This window comes from Apodemus sylvaticus, chromosome 8 (assembly GCF_947179515.1).
Source record: "Apodemus sylvaticus chromosome 8, mApoSyl1.1, whole genome shotgun sequence".
Lineage (NCBI taxonomy): Eukaryota > Metazoa > Chordata > Mammalia > Rodentia > Muridae > Apodemus > Apodemus sylvaticus.
The window spans coordinates 90,493,386-90,510,167 of record NC_067479.1 but is presented as its reverse complement, the minus strand read 5'-3'; the positions used below and the strand labels follow the sequence as shown (position 1 = coordinate 90,510,167).

General features: G+C 40.1%; 1 protein-coding gene across 3 annotated transcripts in view; it reads left to right on the top strand.

Moving 5' to 3' along the window:
- Appl1 (adaptor protein, phosphotyrosine interacting with PH domain and leucine zipper 1) overlaps positions 1 to 16,782 on the top strand; it is an 83,483-nt gene that overhangs the window by 29,567 nt on the left and 37,134 nt on the right. For all 3 annotated transcript variants that reach the window (XM_052189946.1, XM_052189945.1, XM_052189944.1), the window contains 3 exons: positions 27 to 118; positions 1,106 to 1,288; positions 3,683 to 3,735. In XM_052189946.1, the coding sequence (XP_052045906.1) occupies positions 27 to 118; positions 1,106 to 1,288; positions 3,683 to 3,735 (328 nt within the window). The remainder of the gene's footprint in view (positions 1 to 26; positions 119 to 1,105; positions 1,289 to 3,682; positions 3,736 to 16,782) is intronic.

Below are 16,782 nucleotides of genomic sequence, written 5' to 3'. Positions count from 1 at the left end.
ACTCCTTTTTTAAAAAAATAAAATAGGAAACTGCTGCTCGAGTGAATCAGTCTGCTCTAGAAGCTGTCACTCCTTCCCCGTCTTTCCAGCAGAGACACGAGAGCCTGCGTCCAGGAGGGTGAGTTAGTGTATGAGGTTATTCAAAGTGTTAGTTAACTCTCAGATTTTAACACCACCACTTAGATAAGTAGTAAATCAACTCTGAATAACAGAAGCATATTTTAAAAATAATAAATTTACTAATAAGGACACAGACCAGAGGTTGATATAGTGGAGAATTTTATTTATTTATTTATTTTTTAAATAAACTGATTTTATTTTTTTTTTCATGTAAAATATTTTTTTTATTTTTTATTCGATATATTTTTTATTTACATTTCAAATGATTTCCCCTTTTATAGCCCCCTACTCCCCGAAAGTCCCATAAGCCCCCGAGAATTTTATTTTTCACACAGAATTATAAAACCTGGAGATCATTTTTTTGGTAGGCTGACCGGCCAGTGGGTTCCTTGAACCTTGCTGTGTTGGCAGATGCATGCTGCCATGGGCAGCTTTGTTTTCCTTTTTCTTTATTACTATTATTAACTATTTATTTATTTATGAGCATTGAAGATTAAAACCTAGGCTCTCATTGGGCGTTGGTGGCATTTGCTTTTAATCCCAGCAGTTGGGAAGCAGAGTTTGAGGCAGCCTGGTCTATAGACTGAGTTGTAAGACATCAAGGGCTACACAGTAAAACCAAAAGAAAAAAGAGTGAAAACAGGTATTCCTGCTTAGACAACAGGCACTTTACCAGCTAAGTCATCTCTCTAGTCCCAGATTATGTTTAATTGGAAAGAAAGGAATCCTTTACTAAATAGCTAGCTAGCTGATTTGGGGTTAAATTTTCACACTTTGAGTCAGGGTCTTGTTCTATAGACCAGGTCAGCCCAGAATTTGTGATCCACTGCCTCCACTTCCTGAGTGATAGGATTACAGAAAGGTAATGTTTTTTATTGGCGTTTGATTTACACTCCAGTACAAAGCTCATTGAGCTTAGTCTGCTAAGCATTGAGCTTCTGAAAGAAAAAACTAACTTCAGTGCCTTGTTTCCCTTTGTGGTTAGACAATCTCGGCCACCAACAGCTCGGACCAGCAGTTCAGGATCCTTGGGATCAGAGTCTTCAAATTTGGCTGCCCTCTCTCTAGATTCTCTTGTTGCTCCAGATACGCCAATACAGTTTGATATAATTTCTCCTGTGTGTGAAGATCAGCCTGGCCAGGCAAAAGCCTTTGGTCAAGGAGGCAGGTGAGTAATGACATAAGAAAGCCAATGTGCTGTGTTTATAAGATTTATGATCCCATTTATGATACGTTTCTATATCAGCTATGCTGTCTTTTATGTAATTAATTGCTTAACAACATTTTCATATTTAGGCTAGAACCATAGAGGGTTTTCTGTTGGTGTTCTGTATCTGTTAAAGGTGTTAGGATAATCAAAAGTCAAAAAATTAAATTCTGAATTGCTTACCAAACCTATTTCTTGGGTATTTGCTCCGTCAATTGCAGAAGTGGTAATTCTATCTTTAGGTTGTGACACTATTTTAAAAATTCTGTGTTAGAATAAGGGGCTAGGGATGTAGCTCAGTTGGTAGAGTGCTTGCCTAGCGTGCACATGAAGCCTTGGACTCAATCTCTAGCACCACATAAAACCTGGGCATGTTTAGCTCATGCCTGCAACTGTAGTTACTTGGGAGGTGAGAGTAGGAGAGTCAAAAGCTCAAGATTTTCTTGGCTATATAGCAAATTCAAGTCTGACTTGGACAGATCCTTTCTTGCTGCTGCTACTGCTGAAGTCATGTCAGAGTACTTATTTTTTTTAGGGGGACTGGTAGAGAAATGGCTCAGCAGTTGAGAGTGCTTACTGTCCCTGCAGAATGTCAGGTTCAGTTCATAGTACCCATGTGTGCCTCCTGAACGTATGTGGTGTACAATAACTTAACAGAGACAAACACACATAAACATAAATGAAACTATGGCAAATCATTAAGGAGGTTGGACACTTAATACAATAAATTTGGATATGACATAGAATTATGAAAACTTGTGTAAATATATTATGTATGCATAGCATTTGATATAATATGCCAAGCTGTTATGAAAGAAATCCGTATTGGGCTGGAGAAATAGATGGGCAACTAAGAGCACTTGCTGTTCTTACAGAGGATCCAGGTTCACTTCCCAGCATCCATATGGTAACGCATAACCATCCATAATTCCAACTCTAGGGGATCTGAGGCCCTTTTTCTCTGCAGGCACTGGACACATAAATAGTGCATATTCATACACATGGGTGTTCATCTATACACATACAGTAAGATTAAATAAATCTTTTTTTAAAAATCATTATCTTATCCTCTTGTGTGTGTGTATTTATATGTTTACAGATGCACACATATATTTATGTGCATGTTTATGGAGGTCAGAGGACAATTCAGGTGGTGTTATTAGCTAGCCACCTTTTTGATAAAGAATCTCCCACTGCTCTGGAGCTTACCAAGTAGGCTGGCTATCCAGTGAGCTTCAGGGATCTATCCATTTCTGCCTCCCCAGAGCTGGGACTGCAGGTGTGTGCACCCTTGCTTAGCCGTGTGTGTGTGTGTGTGTGTGTGTGTGTGTGTGTGAGAGAGAGAGAGAGAGAGAGAGAGAGAGAGAGAGAGAGAGAGAGAGAGATTTTATGACAGTGTTTCTCTGTGTAGCTCTATCAATTACCCTGTAGTCCAACCTGGCCTCTAACTCAGAGATCCACCTGACTCCCACCCTGGTGCTGGGAATAAAGCCACATTCCACTGTTTTTGGTTGCTTGGCTTTTTATGTAGGTTTTATGGGTTGACCTTAGGCTGACTGAGCCATGTCCTTAACCCCTACCCTGTTTTATTAATGCCATTATTTTAGACCACTTATAAGGATTCCTTTGAATTGAACTTTTTTTTCTCCCATCATTGTGATTATGTCAGAAGCTAAGAAAAGGAATGGTGGAAGTACCTTTTATCTTTGGTTAACTTTTCTTGGTATTTAAACCTTGAGAAATAGAGTTTAGTTTTCTCTCACTTTGTGGTGCTGGGGATCAAACCCAGACATTGTGTGCATCATAAGCAAGCCCTCTTAGTACTTACGATTAACTATACATGTAATGCTTACATATAGACCCAGGAAACACAGTTCGTGAAAAAAGAAATACATGTTCTGAACTAAACAGTGTTCAGATCTTTATAGTTAACTTGCAGATTGTACTTAGAGAATCCAGATTTGGGATTTTATAGTTCTAGGAAATTCCTGGCATTTTCTCAAGATTCCAATATTGTTGTCACATTGGTCTTCCTCTGTGTTGGTTTGTTTAAGTTAGAAAACTTTTAGAAAATAGTTTAGTCAGAGGATTGTTGTTGTGTGTAGTTAAATTTATACCTGCTAAATAAAACACAGCAACAAAGGGCTATGATAGATACTTCAGTTAGTGCAGACACTGGGTTTGGCCTATTGTTACTCACTATGAGAGCTAATATTTCTTATTGTTCATTAGCAGAGTGGGACATTCTAGAGCTTTTCTTTGTAGACATGCAAAGTTTTATGACTCAGTCTTTAATTCTGTTCTCTTCCATGTGGCTTTTGGTGACATTTATTCATATTTTTTCCTAAACTTTAGGCGCACAAACCCATTTGGAGAATCTGGAGGAAGCACAAAATCAGAAACAGAAGGTAGAACAGACTGTAATATTCATTCTAGAGTGATCCAATAGTAAACTTCGTAATGTGCCATTTGCATTTGTTCTGGTGCTGTCCTCAGTTTTGATGTTGCTTTTACTTCAGAATCGTTATTCAGAATATACTTTTTAAAAAAAGATTTATTTGTTTTTTATTTTAATATGTTGTTTTTTAAAGATTTATTTGTTTATTTTATGTATATGACTACACTTTAGCTGTACAGATGGTTGTGAGCCATCATGTGGTTGCTGGGAATTGAACTCAGGATCTCTGCTTGCTCTGGTCCTGCTCCCTCTGGCGGAAATATGTAAGTACACTGTAGCTGTCTTCTGACACACCAGAAGAGGATGTCAGATCTCATTACAGATGGTTATGAGCTACCATGTGGTTGCTGGGATTTGAACTCAGGACTTCTGAAAGATCAGTTAGTACTCTTAACTGCTGACCCATCTCTCCAGCCCTTTCTTAAGGCAACTGGAACCTAATCTGACTTGAGATGTAACTCAAGATTATAGAATGTCATAAACATTTGGCCTCATTGTTAAATTCTTAGTACATAAACTGTCTCTTATGCTTTTATGAAAAAAAAAGTTAGCATTTTTTTATCCTCCAACCGCAAGATCCTTGACTTAATTAATCCTGGGCAGTTGGCTTGGAATGCTTTCCCTCTGGTTGAGTGGGTTTTAAGTCCAATTAGAGAACTGTATACATATATACATATGAGAACATATATACATATATATATATATATATATATATATGATTGAACCTGAGGATTATCGTGCTTGGCTGGTTGTGTTTGTGGTACATAGGCACCATAGCTGGGAAGAACTAGTGGTTCCTCTCTCTTTTGGAAGGTTGTGTGGTGCCTTCTGGTACCATGAAAGCTGATTTTCAGGGAAGAGGCAGTTCAGCTGAGAGGTCTCTGGGCCAAACATCTAAAATTCATGGTGTCTTCAGCAATAGGGAACTTAGCTTCTATGCCATGTAATGTTTTAGTGTTTTAGACAACTCTGACCAACAACTTGAAAGAGGGCCTTTAATGCTTGTTGTTGGAGGTTTTGTTAGATGGTCTTTGGCTCTAGGGAGCATTGTCAGTCCAGAGGGAAAATTTTCATTTAAACTTTGTATGTGCTCAGTCTTAGCAGTATTACAGAGCTGTGGTCATTGTTTTTGTTAGGTAGTTATAGTATGAGTCCTTACGATATTTTTAGACATCCTTATTTTGTCCTCTTCTCCTTCTTCATATCTCCCACCTCTGTGATTAGAGCCCCCTCCTATTTTCCCGTTTCCCTGATGCTATTAAGCCTCTCTCTTACTTTTCACCAATGATCCCTTTTTGTTTTCTTTGTTTCTGTAGTGAACTCCAGGATATATACTCACACATGAGTATTTGGAGCTAGGAGCATCAGATATGAGAAAATGTGGTTTGTCTTTTTGGGTCTGGGTCAGTTCACTCAAGGACCAAGCCGGCTCAGTCAGTCATCAGGTTCTCCAGGGCAGGAGTGCGGATTAAAAAGAAAAAAGACAATTAGACAACACTGTAGCTTGATCCTAGCCAGTTCTGAGGCTGAAGCAGGTTTATATTTTTCAGTCTGCTTTTATACCACTTTAGGTATATGCCAAATGATAAGATCAGTTCTGGGTCAAGGAACAAGCAAGGCAATAAACAAGGAAATCCCATAAACACCTTTCTAGGTGCTAGTCAGGATGAGCAAGGTAAAGGGAATGCCACACTTGCCTCAGCTGAGCCTGCTCTGAGGTCTGCATTAACTCAAATGGAAATGTTCTTCATCTGGGCCCATTTCCTGAGTCCTGGCCCACAGTCACATTCCCTCCTTGAGCTTACTTCTTTAGTCCTGGCCTGATGTCAGAATCCCCAAGTGTCTAGAAACTGCCCCCCCAAAATGATCCATATCCTCCCCATTTTTGTTTTATAAATAAGATTGGGCCTGTCTTAGGTTGTTCTGGCAATGAAGAGTTCCTTACCCATGGTGGAATATGCATTATCAAAAGCAGTGCTATTCTGTCTTAGTTTGGTAAGGCTCTGTACAGAACTTATCTATCCTTGGTTGCCAGCCTGTTAAATTAATAACTCTTGTCTGGGGAGCCATTTTTAGTTTCAAGACATATTATTTTGCCTACCAACATATTGAGGCTAGTTTTACACAATCGGCAGGAGTAAAAGAATTCCCAGGACGCCGGGCAGTGGTGCCGCATGCCTGTAATCCCAGCACTTGGGAGGCAGAGGCAGGTGGATTTCTGAGTTCGAGGCCAGCCTGGTCTACAGAGTGAGTTCCAGGACAGCCAGGACTATACAGAGAAACCCTGTCTCGAAAAACAAACAAACAAACAAACAAACAAACAAAAAAAAAAAGAAGATTTCCCAGGACAAGAAGGGCTAACATGATCAAGCTATGCCATTCTTGAAGCTTTACCAAGATGGAAATACTGACCTCAGTCCATGAGTAACTTTATCAGCAATATCTGCAGCATCAAAGCTCAGCAGAGCAGCATTATTTAAATTCATAAACTCGGTATGCACAGTTAAAACATCTAGAGAGGTGTTAGAATTATGCCAAATACCCTGCAAGTGTCTTTGAACTTTCTCCCAATTATAGTGACTCTCATTGAATGTTTAGAAGTAACACAAATCCATTGGTGTTTAGCATGACACTGGAGATAACATCTTACTCTTAAACTCTGAACCTCCAATAATTTGAATCATAAAGAACATCAATCCCTTGTTCCAAATGCCTATCTAATTCCTCTTGAATACTCAGTAACATTTTTTGCTAAATGACTAGCTGTCTTAACTTCTTGTGTCTGTTGTAACTCAGCAGACCCCCCTTCCCCCAGGGTCTGTGTTTAGGCGGGCAGTTCCTCAGCACACAACTTGAGGAAAGATTGATGTGAGAGCACATGGGGTTGGTTGCTCATCCTCGGAGGGACAGTCAACCTCGATCAAAAAAAGCACACATCTTTTATACCCTATTTACAAGGGGGCTGGATTACTATAAGTAATATATTTGGTTTTTTCTGAGACAGGGTTTCTCTGTGTAGCCCTGGCTATCCTGGAACTCACTCTGTAGACCAGGCTTGCCTTGAACTCAGAAATCCACCTGCCTCTGCCTCCCAAGTGCTGGGATTACAGGTGTGCACCACCACTGCCCGGCGAGAAATATATTTTTAAATCTATAGGTCAAGAGAAATTTTTGCAGTAAGATTGTTGATAGTTTGTGGCCTTCCCTAGGACCCAGTAGCAGGAGGGACAGAGGGGTGATTCAGAGAACTGTCACTTTTATTTTGTCTTGTCTTGGTCAGAATAGCTTGGTCACCTTATACGTTAACACTTTATGTTCGTGGAACACTCTGCTCTCTAGCTACAGGAGAAGGTCAGGAGCCTGTCAGCTCCTCAGCCAGGCTCATCTCTATTTCTTAAAGGGGAAGCTACCGATTAAGCTTTCAGCATCTTATCACAGAGAGGCACTGTCACTGGGGAGGAACCTTGCCTTCCACATTTCCCCCCCTTTTGTCTTTAGCATGGTTTTGATCTTAAAATCATAATTCGGTTTCCCCCACTGACAATGGGCCTATACTGTTGTTTATCTTTGAAATGGAAAGTAAGGTCAGTTTAGCTCCTGCCATTTTCTCTTGTATTTTTTGTGAGGCTGGCGAGCAAGCAGACATCTATAGGTCTCATTGATGCACCAGCAGGCTTTAACCAGAGGGGGGAGTCATGTACCTAATTCCTCTTGTGGGGAACAGAGGATTGTTGTTTCCATATCTTAGGCAGCTCTTAGGAGAGGGGCAGAGCCTATCTTGGTAGGAGACCCTCACATAGTGTAGAGTGATCCGAGAACACCAACCACTTTGCAAATCAGGTGTGCTTCACGGGTACTCAGAAGCGGACAGTTGGGTCCTCCCCTTCTAGCATGCTCTTGCAGCATCCTATGGGAAAAACCCCACAAATATGCCTTCTTCCCTATATTAATGGCTGATCGGGACCAAGCCGTATGCCAGGCATAAGTATGCCTAGGCATTTCACCTAAGCATAAGTATGCCTAGTTGTAGGGTGCCATAGACACTCGGCAGAGAGTCCCTTGGTATCCACATTTTAAAATAAAAAGGTCATGATTTAAATAATAGTATGGTATATTGGGATATAACTGCCCCTCTTTTTAATGAAGATACTGTTTAAAGTTCCACAGTACTTGTTTCACAATATCTTATCCTTGAGGATATTACCCAGTAATATGGGTAGTATTAAATTGTTGACAAAACATCTCAAATGCTTGACTGCAATAGACAGTTCCATGATCTGTTTTAATCTGATGGAACTATGCAACGACTAACTACATTTTTAGTTGCTTCTCCTGTTAAAGCAGTTGCAACTAGAAAGCCTAAGAAGGTGTCAAGTCATGGGTACGTAATTTAATTTTCTAAAATCAGAAATGTGAGTAGCATCCATTTACCATAATTGATTAGGAATAAGTCCTCGAGGATTAACACCATTGAGGGTATTGAAGACAAATCTTTACAATTTGACATGCACATTCTCTAGAAATTGTTGTCTCAAGCTATTGCTATTTTGATGATATAAAGAATGAATTTGTTTGGCTAATTGTTCCTGTGTAAGCTCTGTAATCTGCCTGGTATAAAAATCTGCTGTGGCACGGCCCCTCACTAAGGGGTCTAGGCAATCCAGTATGAGCTCTTAAATGTCCTATAAAGTAAGGAATAGTTTGTTCTCTTAATAAACTGTATTTGCATAAATTGCAAAATCTGAGAAATAGCAGTATTTTTAAAAAAGGAATAATTTTAAGCAGTTTTAAACCATGAACTATATATTGGTTCACATTATACAAATTGAAAAGCACATAGTTTGATTATTTGTGCTCAAGTAGGGGGAAACTCAAGAGAATAAACATGTGATCCAATGACATATGCTGCCTTCCCATTAGAAGGAAGAACATATGTCTGTTACTGTAAATCTCCAACCCAAATAAGCCTGTGTAAAGAAAACACAACTAAGTTAATATGAATACAAGCTGCACTCCTAGACTGGGCAGATCTCTCGCTAGACTACTATCTTCTCCAGCTAGGAAATCCCTTATCACTTGCAGTTTCTCCAGGCCATGTGCTGCTTCTCTATCTTCCTCTACCTCCTCCTCCTTCCTCTCTTCCGCCCATCTCCTCCTCCTCCCTAAAACTATCAGCATCACCTTCTCTTCTCTTCCCAATTACTGGCTCTAGCCTTTTTTTTTTTTTTTTTTTAACAAGTAAAAGTGGGGAGAAGGTTCACAAGTCACCTGAGTACTGTGACTCCCTGATCTAGGCAGCCCCTCCTGGAAAAGCGGAATTAGCATCAAAATACAAACACCACCAGGGCAATCCACAACATTTATCCCTTTTTGACCAATTAAAAGGCTCTTTTCCCTCAGATGTAAATGGAGTACTACTATTACGCTTGTACAATTTATAAAGTATAAGATACACTTAACACCCAGTCCATCAAATTTGTCAATTAAATAAAGCACTCTATCTATCCTAACTTAAAAGACTTGTAATTCTACCCCTGACTTATGTCCTAGTTTTAGATTATATGCCATCTGAAAACCATCCTCTCAAATTTATGTCATCTTTCTCAATACTAAACAGCTTGGGTTGGCTATGAGACTCACAACCAGTCGACAACCCCATCAGAAATCCAAGAATGACTAATATTACCTGAAAATATGAGAAGCACAAAACATAGTTTTCAAAACTTAGACAATTTATAGAGACTGCTGATCACTTGAATAGTCCTTCATTCTTCAGAGCATTGGCGCATCAGTCTTCAGCCTTCTGGTCCAGGATCATCTGACAGATCTTTGTAACACAATTTTGAAGGACTGATTACCCTGTTTTGCAGAGATAGTCATCTATGCTGCATAGTGTCCTTTTTCTGGACAGTATTTTGTCTGTAGATGAATTGAGGCAATTCTTGCCTAGTGGCTGTCTTGCCAAAACTGGAGCAACTCCGTTGATGCTCAATTTCTTCTTTGAATCCAAGAAAGGGATGCTGTGAGGAGCAGACAGATCTCTATTTAAATGATCTTTAATAACAAAATGTTTGTCAATGTCATATTCTGTGGACTTCTGATGCCTTTGAAGACTATCTACCCAAAGCATTTTTGAACTATTAAGCCTTGACTACTCTCGGCCATTTCTAATTGAAATATCTCAGGAACACCCTTTTAGTTAACTCAGAACCAGGAGGAGTTACAGAAAGGACTGAAGGAGCTGAAGGGGTTTGCAACCCCATAGACAGAACAACAATATCAACAACCAGACCGCCCCCCCCCCCCCCCAGCTCCCAGGGACTTAACCACTAACCAAAGAGTACACATGGAGGGACCCATGGCTCCAGCCACATATATGGCCTTGTCAGACATCAATGGGAGGAGAGGCCCTTGGTTCTGTGAAGGCTGGATGCCCTGGTGTAGGGGAATGCCAGGATGGGGAAGGGTGGAGTGGGTGGGTAAGGGAACACCCTCATAGAAGGGGGGGGGCTATGAGATATGGGGTTTCTGGAGGGGAAACCAGGAAAGGGGATAACATCTGAAATGTAAATAAAGAAAATATCTAATGGGAAAAAAAAGGGAAAAAATTAACTCAGAACTGTAAGTTTGCTATCTGGTCCTTAACTCATATTGCTTAATTATCTAAAAACAGTTTATAATAGCAGTTATAGAAACACTGGGTCTAAGCCTTGTATTCTTAAATGTATAGGCACAATGTGTATATTTGAGTAACAATATTAATCCTAGTTTTATATCAATAAGAAATTCATACCAATGAAAACTTTAAATTTGTATCAAACAAATTCTGTACCAGTATAAGAGATTATAACTTCAACTTTGTATCAATATAAAGATTTCTACCAATGTAAGATATAGCTATGTAATGATTTGCTTAAGAGTAAATTTGCTAACCTATCCCTATTTGTCTATTTCTATAACTTCTGTGATATTACTATATCCCCCTTTTTCTTCCACACACTTCCCTTATACCTAAGAGGGAAAGAGAGAAGAGGAAAGGAAAGGAAGAAATCCCTGATCTCTCTAGTTCCCTCCCTGTCCAACGCTACATTTGTAAAGTATCCCTTACATGACTACATATCTATAATTCATAAAATAATCAGAATCATCTACCCCAACATAAGGAACTGAGCTGATGATTTGTCTGCTTCCAGCTGAATTGGGGTGAATAGGAAAACTGGCTTGTCAAAGGAGGGATAGCTGGCACCATTTGTTTTCCAGTCACTGTGTGCTGAGAGTGCTTTGCTTAGCTGATATCTTGACCATGACAGTCTGAAAGGCTGGATAGGCAAGCTAACTGTTCTGGAAAAGTTCTGGAAGCAAGTCTTCAAGAGAAGCAGCTTCTATGTAGTTGAGGTAGAATCAAACTCGCTGGAATGAAAGGTCCCAGAATCTCAGCCTCCTGAAGTGTGAATCTTTTCAGGGCTGTCTTTCTCTTCTTTCATCCTGCAGTATACAAAACTTACAAGCAGCATATAGTTCTGTAAAGACATTCACATGGAGCATGCAGGGTGCACAGATTCTTAATAAAGATCAATAAAGAAAGGTGACTGCCTTTCTTCAGGTTAGTTTATGTAATCAAACAGCAATCTAACTTTGTATGCATACCATTGTAAAGGATGGTTATGTAATAACAAGTCATGAAAAAGTTGTTCCCAATGAGTGTTATTGGCTGTTTATAGACATTTTAGTTTCAGCTGGTTCCAGAGCTGTCTCCATATACAGACATAAACATCACCATATACATCGCCTATTTTGTTGACTGTGTTAGTCTCCCTTTTCTTCTGTGTTGCCAAGGTCTTTAGGAAGTCTCCCTTTGTCATGACTGATTTTTATCAACTTGAAAGGAACCCACAGCTTTTTTTTTTTCAACATAGGCATAACCTCTCCCCCAGCATAACACATATCCCATTTTCCATTCTGATGTCAATATTCTTAATATAAACAGGCTGGGTTAGTTCAATAGTTTTTTTCCACAATCCATTGTCTTTCAACAGCTGTGGTGTTTTGTTCATTTGCATTTAAAAACCTTAAGGTTAATAAAGCACTATGTAATCTATCCTTGGGTTTTTTTGCTGTTCCCTTTTGCCTATTAAGCATCTCCTTTAGAGTTTGATTAGATTTCTTCTCCACAGTTGCTTGTCCTGTAGGATTATGTGATATGCCTGTAACATGTTTTATATTATAATATGCAAAAAACTGCTTCATCTTACTAGAAATAAAGACTGTTCTAATTTGTATGGATATTCCCATAATGGCTGTAACTGATAACAAATGTGTAATTACAGAATCAGCCTTTTCTGATGCTAAGGCAGTTGCCCATTGAAATCCCGAGTATGTGTCTATAGTATGGTGCACAGATTTCAGTTTACCAAACTCTGTAAAATGGAAGACATCCGTTTGCCAAATGTTATTTCTTTGGGTACTTTTAGGGTTAGTTCCTGTAGGCAGTGGAGTTTGGTTATATAATGAGCAAGTAGGACATTGCCTCACAATTTCCTAGGCTTATTGCCATGTGATAAAGAATTCTTTCTTTAAATCTTTGCTGTTAACTTGGCGTTTTTTATGGAATTCTGAAACCTCTAGTATACTTCCTATCAATAGCTGGTCAATTTCATTATTACCTTACACCACAGGGCCTGGCAGACCTGTATGGGATCTTATGTGTGTTCTATATAGTGGATAACCCCTATTTCTGATCATGTTGCAGCTGACTAGTGAAGTCAGTTCAGAATCATCCTGAATAAGTTCAGCAGTCTCTATGTGTAAAACAACCCTTTCAGCATATTGAGATAGTTACTATATGAAGAGACTCTTGAAATCTGACAACACCATGATAACTCCATATAATTCAGACTTTTGAGCTGACTTATAGGGACTCTCAGCTACCTTACTTACATCTTTTGATTTATATCCTGCCTTTCCTGATTTATTGGCATCAGTGTAAAATGTAGGGGCTCCAGATACTAGAGTTCCCTTCTGTTTTGTTTTTTCGAGACAGGGTTTCTCTGTATAGCCCTGGCTGTCCTGGAGTTCACTCTGTTGACCAGGCTGGCCTTGAACTCAGAAATCCACCTGCCTCTGCCTCCCTGAGTGCTGGGATTACAGGTGTGTGCCACCACCGCTCGGCTTAGAGTTCCCTTTATTATACGAGGGAGAATCCAGTTAGGTTTTTTATGAATTGAAGTCACTTGCTTTTAGGGTGCCTGTTGTTAATCTCTCCCAAGAAATTACTGCATGCTCTTTGCCAGTGTTCATCTTGTGCCCACAGTGAGACAATTTCTGCCTTAGTAAAAGGTACCACAATTTCAGCCAGATCCATTCCAACTAATTGTCGAAGTCTCATTTTTCCTTTTAGTATGAATTCAGAGACCTTCTCATTGTAGGTCTTTAGTTTCTTACTCTGTTTATGTGCTAAAAATATCCACTCTAAGATATAATCTTGCCACTGCCTAAGAATTCCTGTAGGGGAATGAGTGGAAGGTAAGATTACTAAGATGCAAGCCATCTTTGGATCAATACGATCTAGAGGTGTATCCTGCAGTTTCCCTTCTACCAAAGCTAACTCCTTCTCAGCCTCAGCTGATAGTTTCTTAGAGTTATTTAAATCTTTATCGCCTTGTAAGGTTTGAAATAAATTAGCTCTTGAGTGGCCAAGCCAATCACAGCCAGTTGAGATCTCCCAGTAGCTTCTGAAAATCATTAAGGGTCCTTATTTGGTTTCTTCTAATTTGCACCTTTTGTGGCCTAACTCTTTTAGACTTATTTTATACCCTAGATAATAGAATCTCATCTTTGTGTATTTTTAGGGGTGATTTGCAATCCCCAGCAAGGCAAGTATTTTTTCTACTTCAAACATTCTTTCTACAATATTTATATCTGGATCAGACAATAGGATGTCATACATAAAATGATAAATAATTGATTGGGGAAATTGTTTGCGAATCATCTCCAGTGGCTGTTGTACAAAATATTGACATATGGTAGGGCTATTTAACATTCCGTGTGGCAGGACTTTCTAGTGTTATCTTTTTATAGGGTGACCTCTATTGAAGGTAGGTACTGAGAAAGCAAACCTTTCCTTATCACATTCATGTAGAGGAATTGTGAAAAAACAATCTTTCAGCTCAATCACTATGATAGGCCATTCCTTAGGCAACAGGGAAGGTAATGCGATCACAGGCTGCAGGGAACCCATTGGCTGAATAATCTTATCAATCGCTCTGAGATCTGTCAACATCCTCCATTTGCCAGATTTTTTTTAATTCGATATATTTATTTACATTTCAAATGATTTCCCCTTTTCTGGCTCCCCACTCTCCGAAAGTCCCATAAGCCCTCTTCCCACCCCCTGTTCCCCCATCCACCCCTTCCCACTTCCCTGTTCTGGTATTCCCCTATACTGCTTTACTGAGCCTTTCCAGAACCAGGGGCTACTCCTCAGTTCTTCTTGGACATCATTTGATGTGTGTATTATGTTTTGGGTATTCCAATTTTCTAGGCTAATATCCACTTATTAGTGAGTGCATACCATGATTAATCTTTTTTTTTTTTACATGACTTTGGTTTTTTTGTTTTGTTTTGTTTTTTGACAGGGTTTCTCTGTATAGCCCTGGCTGTCCTGGAACTCACTCTGTAGACCAGGCTGGCCTCAAACTCAGAAATCCGCCTGCCTCTGTCTCCCAAGTGCTGGGATTACAGGTGTGTACCACCACGCCCGGCACCATGATTAATCTTTTGAGATTGGGTTACCTCAGTATGATGTTCTCCAGCTCCATCCATTAGTCTAAGAATTTCATGAATTCATTGTTTCTAATGGCGGAATAGTACTCCGTTTTGTATATATATCACATTTTTTGCATCCATTCTTCCGTTGAGGGATACCTGGGTTCTTTCCAGCTTCTGGCTATTATAAATAGGGCTGCTATGAACATAGTGGAGCACGTATCCTTATTACATGCTGGGGAATCCTCTGGGTATATGCCCAGAAGTGGTATAGCAGGGTCCTCTGGAAGTGACGTGCCCAGTTTTCTGAGGAACCGCCAGACTGATTTCCAGAGTGGTTATACCAATTTGCATTCCCACCAGCAGTGCAGGAGTGTTCCTCTTTCTTCACATCCTTGCCAACACCTCCAGTCTCCTGAGTTTTTAATCTTGGCCATTCTGACTGGTGTAAGGTGAAATCTCAGGGTTGTTTTGATTTGCATTTCCCTAATGACTAGTGATGGTGAGCATTTTTTAAGATGCTTCTCAGTCACCCGAAGTTCTTCAGGTGAAAATTCTTTGTTTAGCTCTCTAACCCTATTTTTTAATAGGGTTATTTGGTTTTCTGGTGTCTAACTTCTTGAATTCTTTGTATATATTGGATATTAGCCCTCTGTTGGATGTAGGGTTGGTAAAGATCTTTTCCCAATTTGTTGGTTGCTGATTTGTCCTTTTGATGGTGTCCTTTACCTTACAGAAACTTTGTAATTTTATGAGGTCCCATTTGTCAATTCTTGATCTTAGAGCATAAGATATTAGTGTTCTGTTCAGGAACTTTCCCCCTGTACCAATGTCCTCAAGGGTCTTCCCCAGTTTCTTTTCTATTAGCTTCAATGTGTCTGGTTTTATGTGGAGGTCCTTGATCCATTTGGAGTTGAGCTTAGTACAAGGCAAGAAAATCTTTTTATCTATGGTCCTGTCTTTTGAGAAGACATAATAAATCAAGAGAATGAATGTTGCAATGCCGGTGAATGATAAGGTGTCTATTTCCTTTAAATCCAACCCTGTCAAACCATTCAAAATATCATCACAGAAAGCCCAAAAGATATTGTGTTTCTCATCTTTAATTATCAAAAGGTTAGATCTCTCTCTGTATCAATGTCTTACCTGATCTGGAGCCCTTGCACCTTTGTTTTTCTCTGTCATTCTATTCAAAACAGTGCAGTCCTCTCTGATTCTTTATTCACAGGGAGGAGCTGAGTGTAGAAAGACCCAAGTCTTCTGTTGTAGCTGGCAGCAGTATGTACTTGTGTGTTGATCTCAGGCAACCTGAAGTGTAAGCAAGCACTCCAGAGATCCAGTCTAGCTGTCAGTTTCCTGTGTTGAAACGGGGTGGGGGGCATCTGGGGAAGTGAACACAGAAAGGCTCTTCCCAGTGTAGATGCCCAGATCTACCCAAAAACTACCTCGCAGGTAGTTGTGTTCCAGGGTCTCCTGTCCCTCCCTGTGATTCTTACACGGTGCTGCTCAAGCCCAGCTCCAGGCTGAGGTGCTGCCCCTGGCAGTAGCTCTCTGTCTGGGAATTGTGGGAGGGAGCCTCTCTGTAGTTCTCTGTAGGCCCCTCAGTACAATCCACACTGCTGCAGCCTAGATCAAAATCTCGGGGGTGGGGTGGTGGTGGTGGTGGGTGGGGATTGGGGTGTATTGGGGGGTTGTTGGGGGGCAGTGAACTTTTAACTCAGGTAGTTGAGTTCTTACCAATACACTGTTGTGGTAAATCTCCAACCCAAATAAGCCCGTGCAAAGAAAACACACAACTCAATATGAATACAAGCCGTGCGCCTAGACTGGGCAGATCTCCCACTACACTGCTCTATTCCCCAGCTATGAGATCCCTTATAACTTGCAGTTTCTCCAGGCCACGTGCTTCTGCTCCATCTTCCTTCCACCTCCTCCTTCTCCTCAGTCTTACCCCACCCCCACCCCCTTCTTCTCCCTAAAACTTTTTTAGCTCTGGGCTGGAGAGAGAACTCAGAAGTTAAGAACACTGACTGCTCTTCCAAGGGTCCTGAGTTCAAATCCCAGGAACCACGTGGTAGCTCGCAACTATCCATAACGGGATCTGATGTCCTCTTCTAAAGTGTCTGAAGACAGCTACAGGTTACTTACATAAAATAAACAAATATATCTTTTAAAAAAACCAAACTTTATAGCTCCACCTTCTATTCCACTGCCCAGTCCAGCTCTAGTCTTT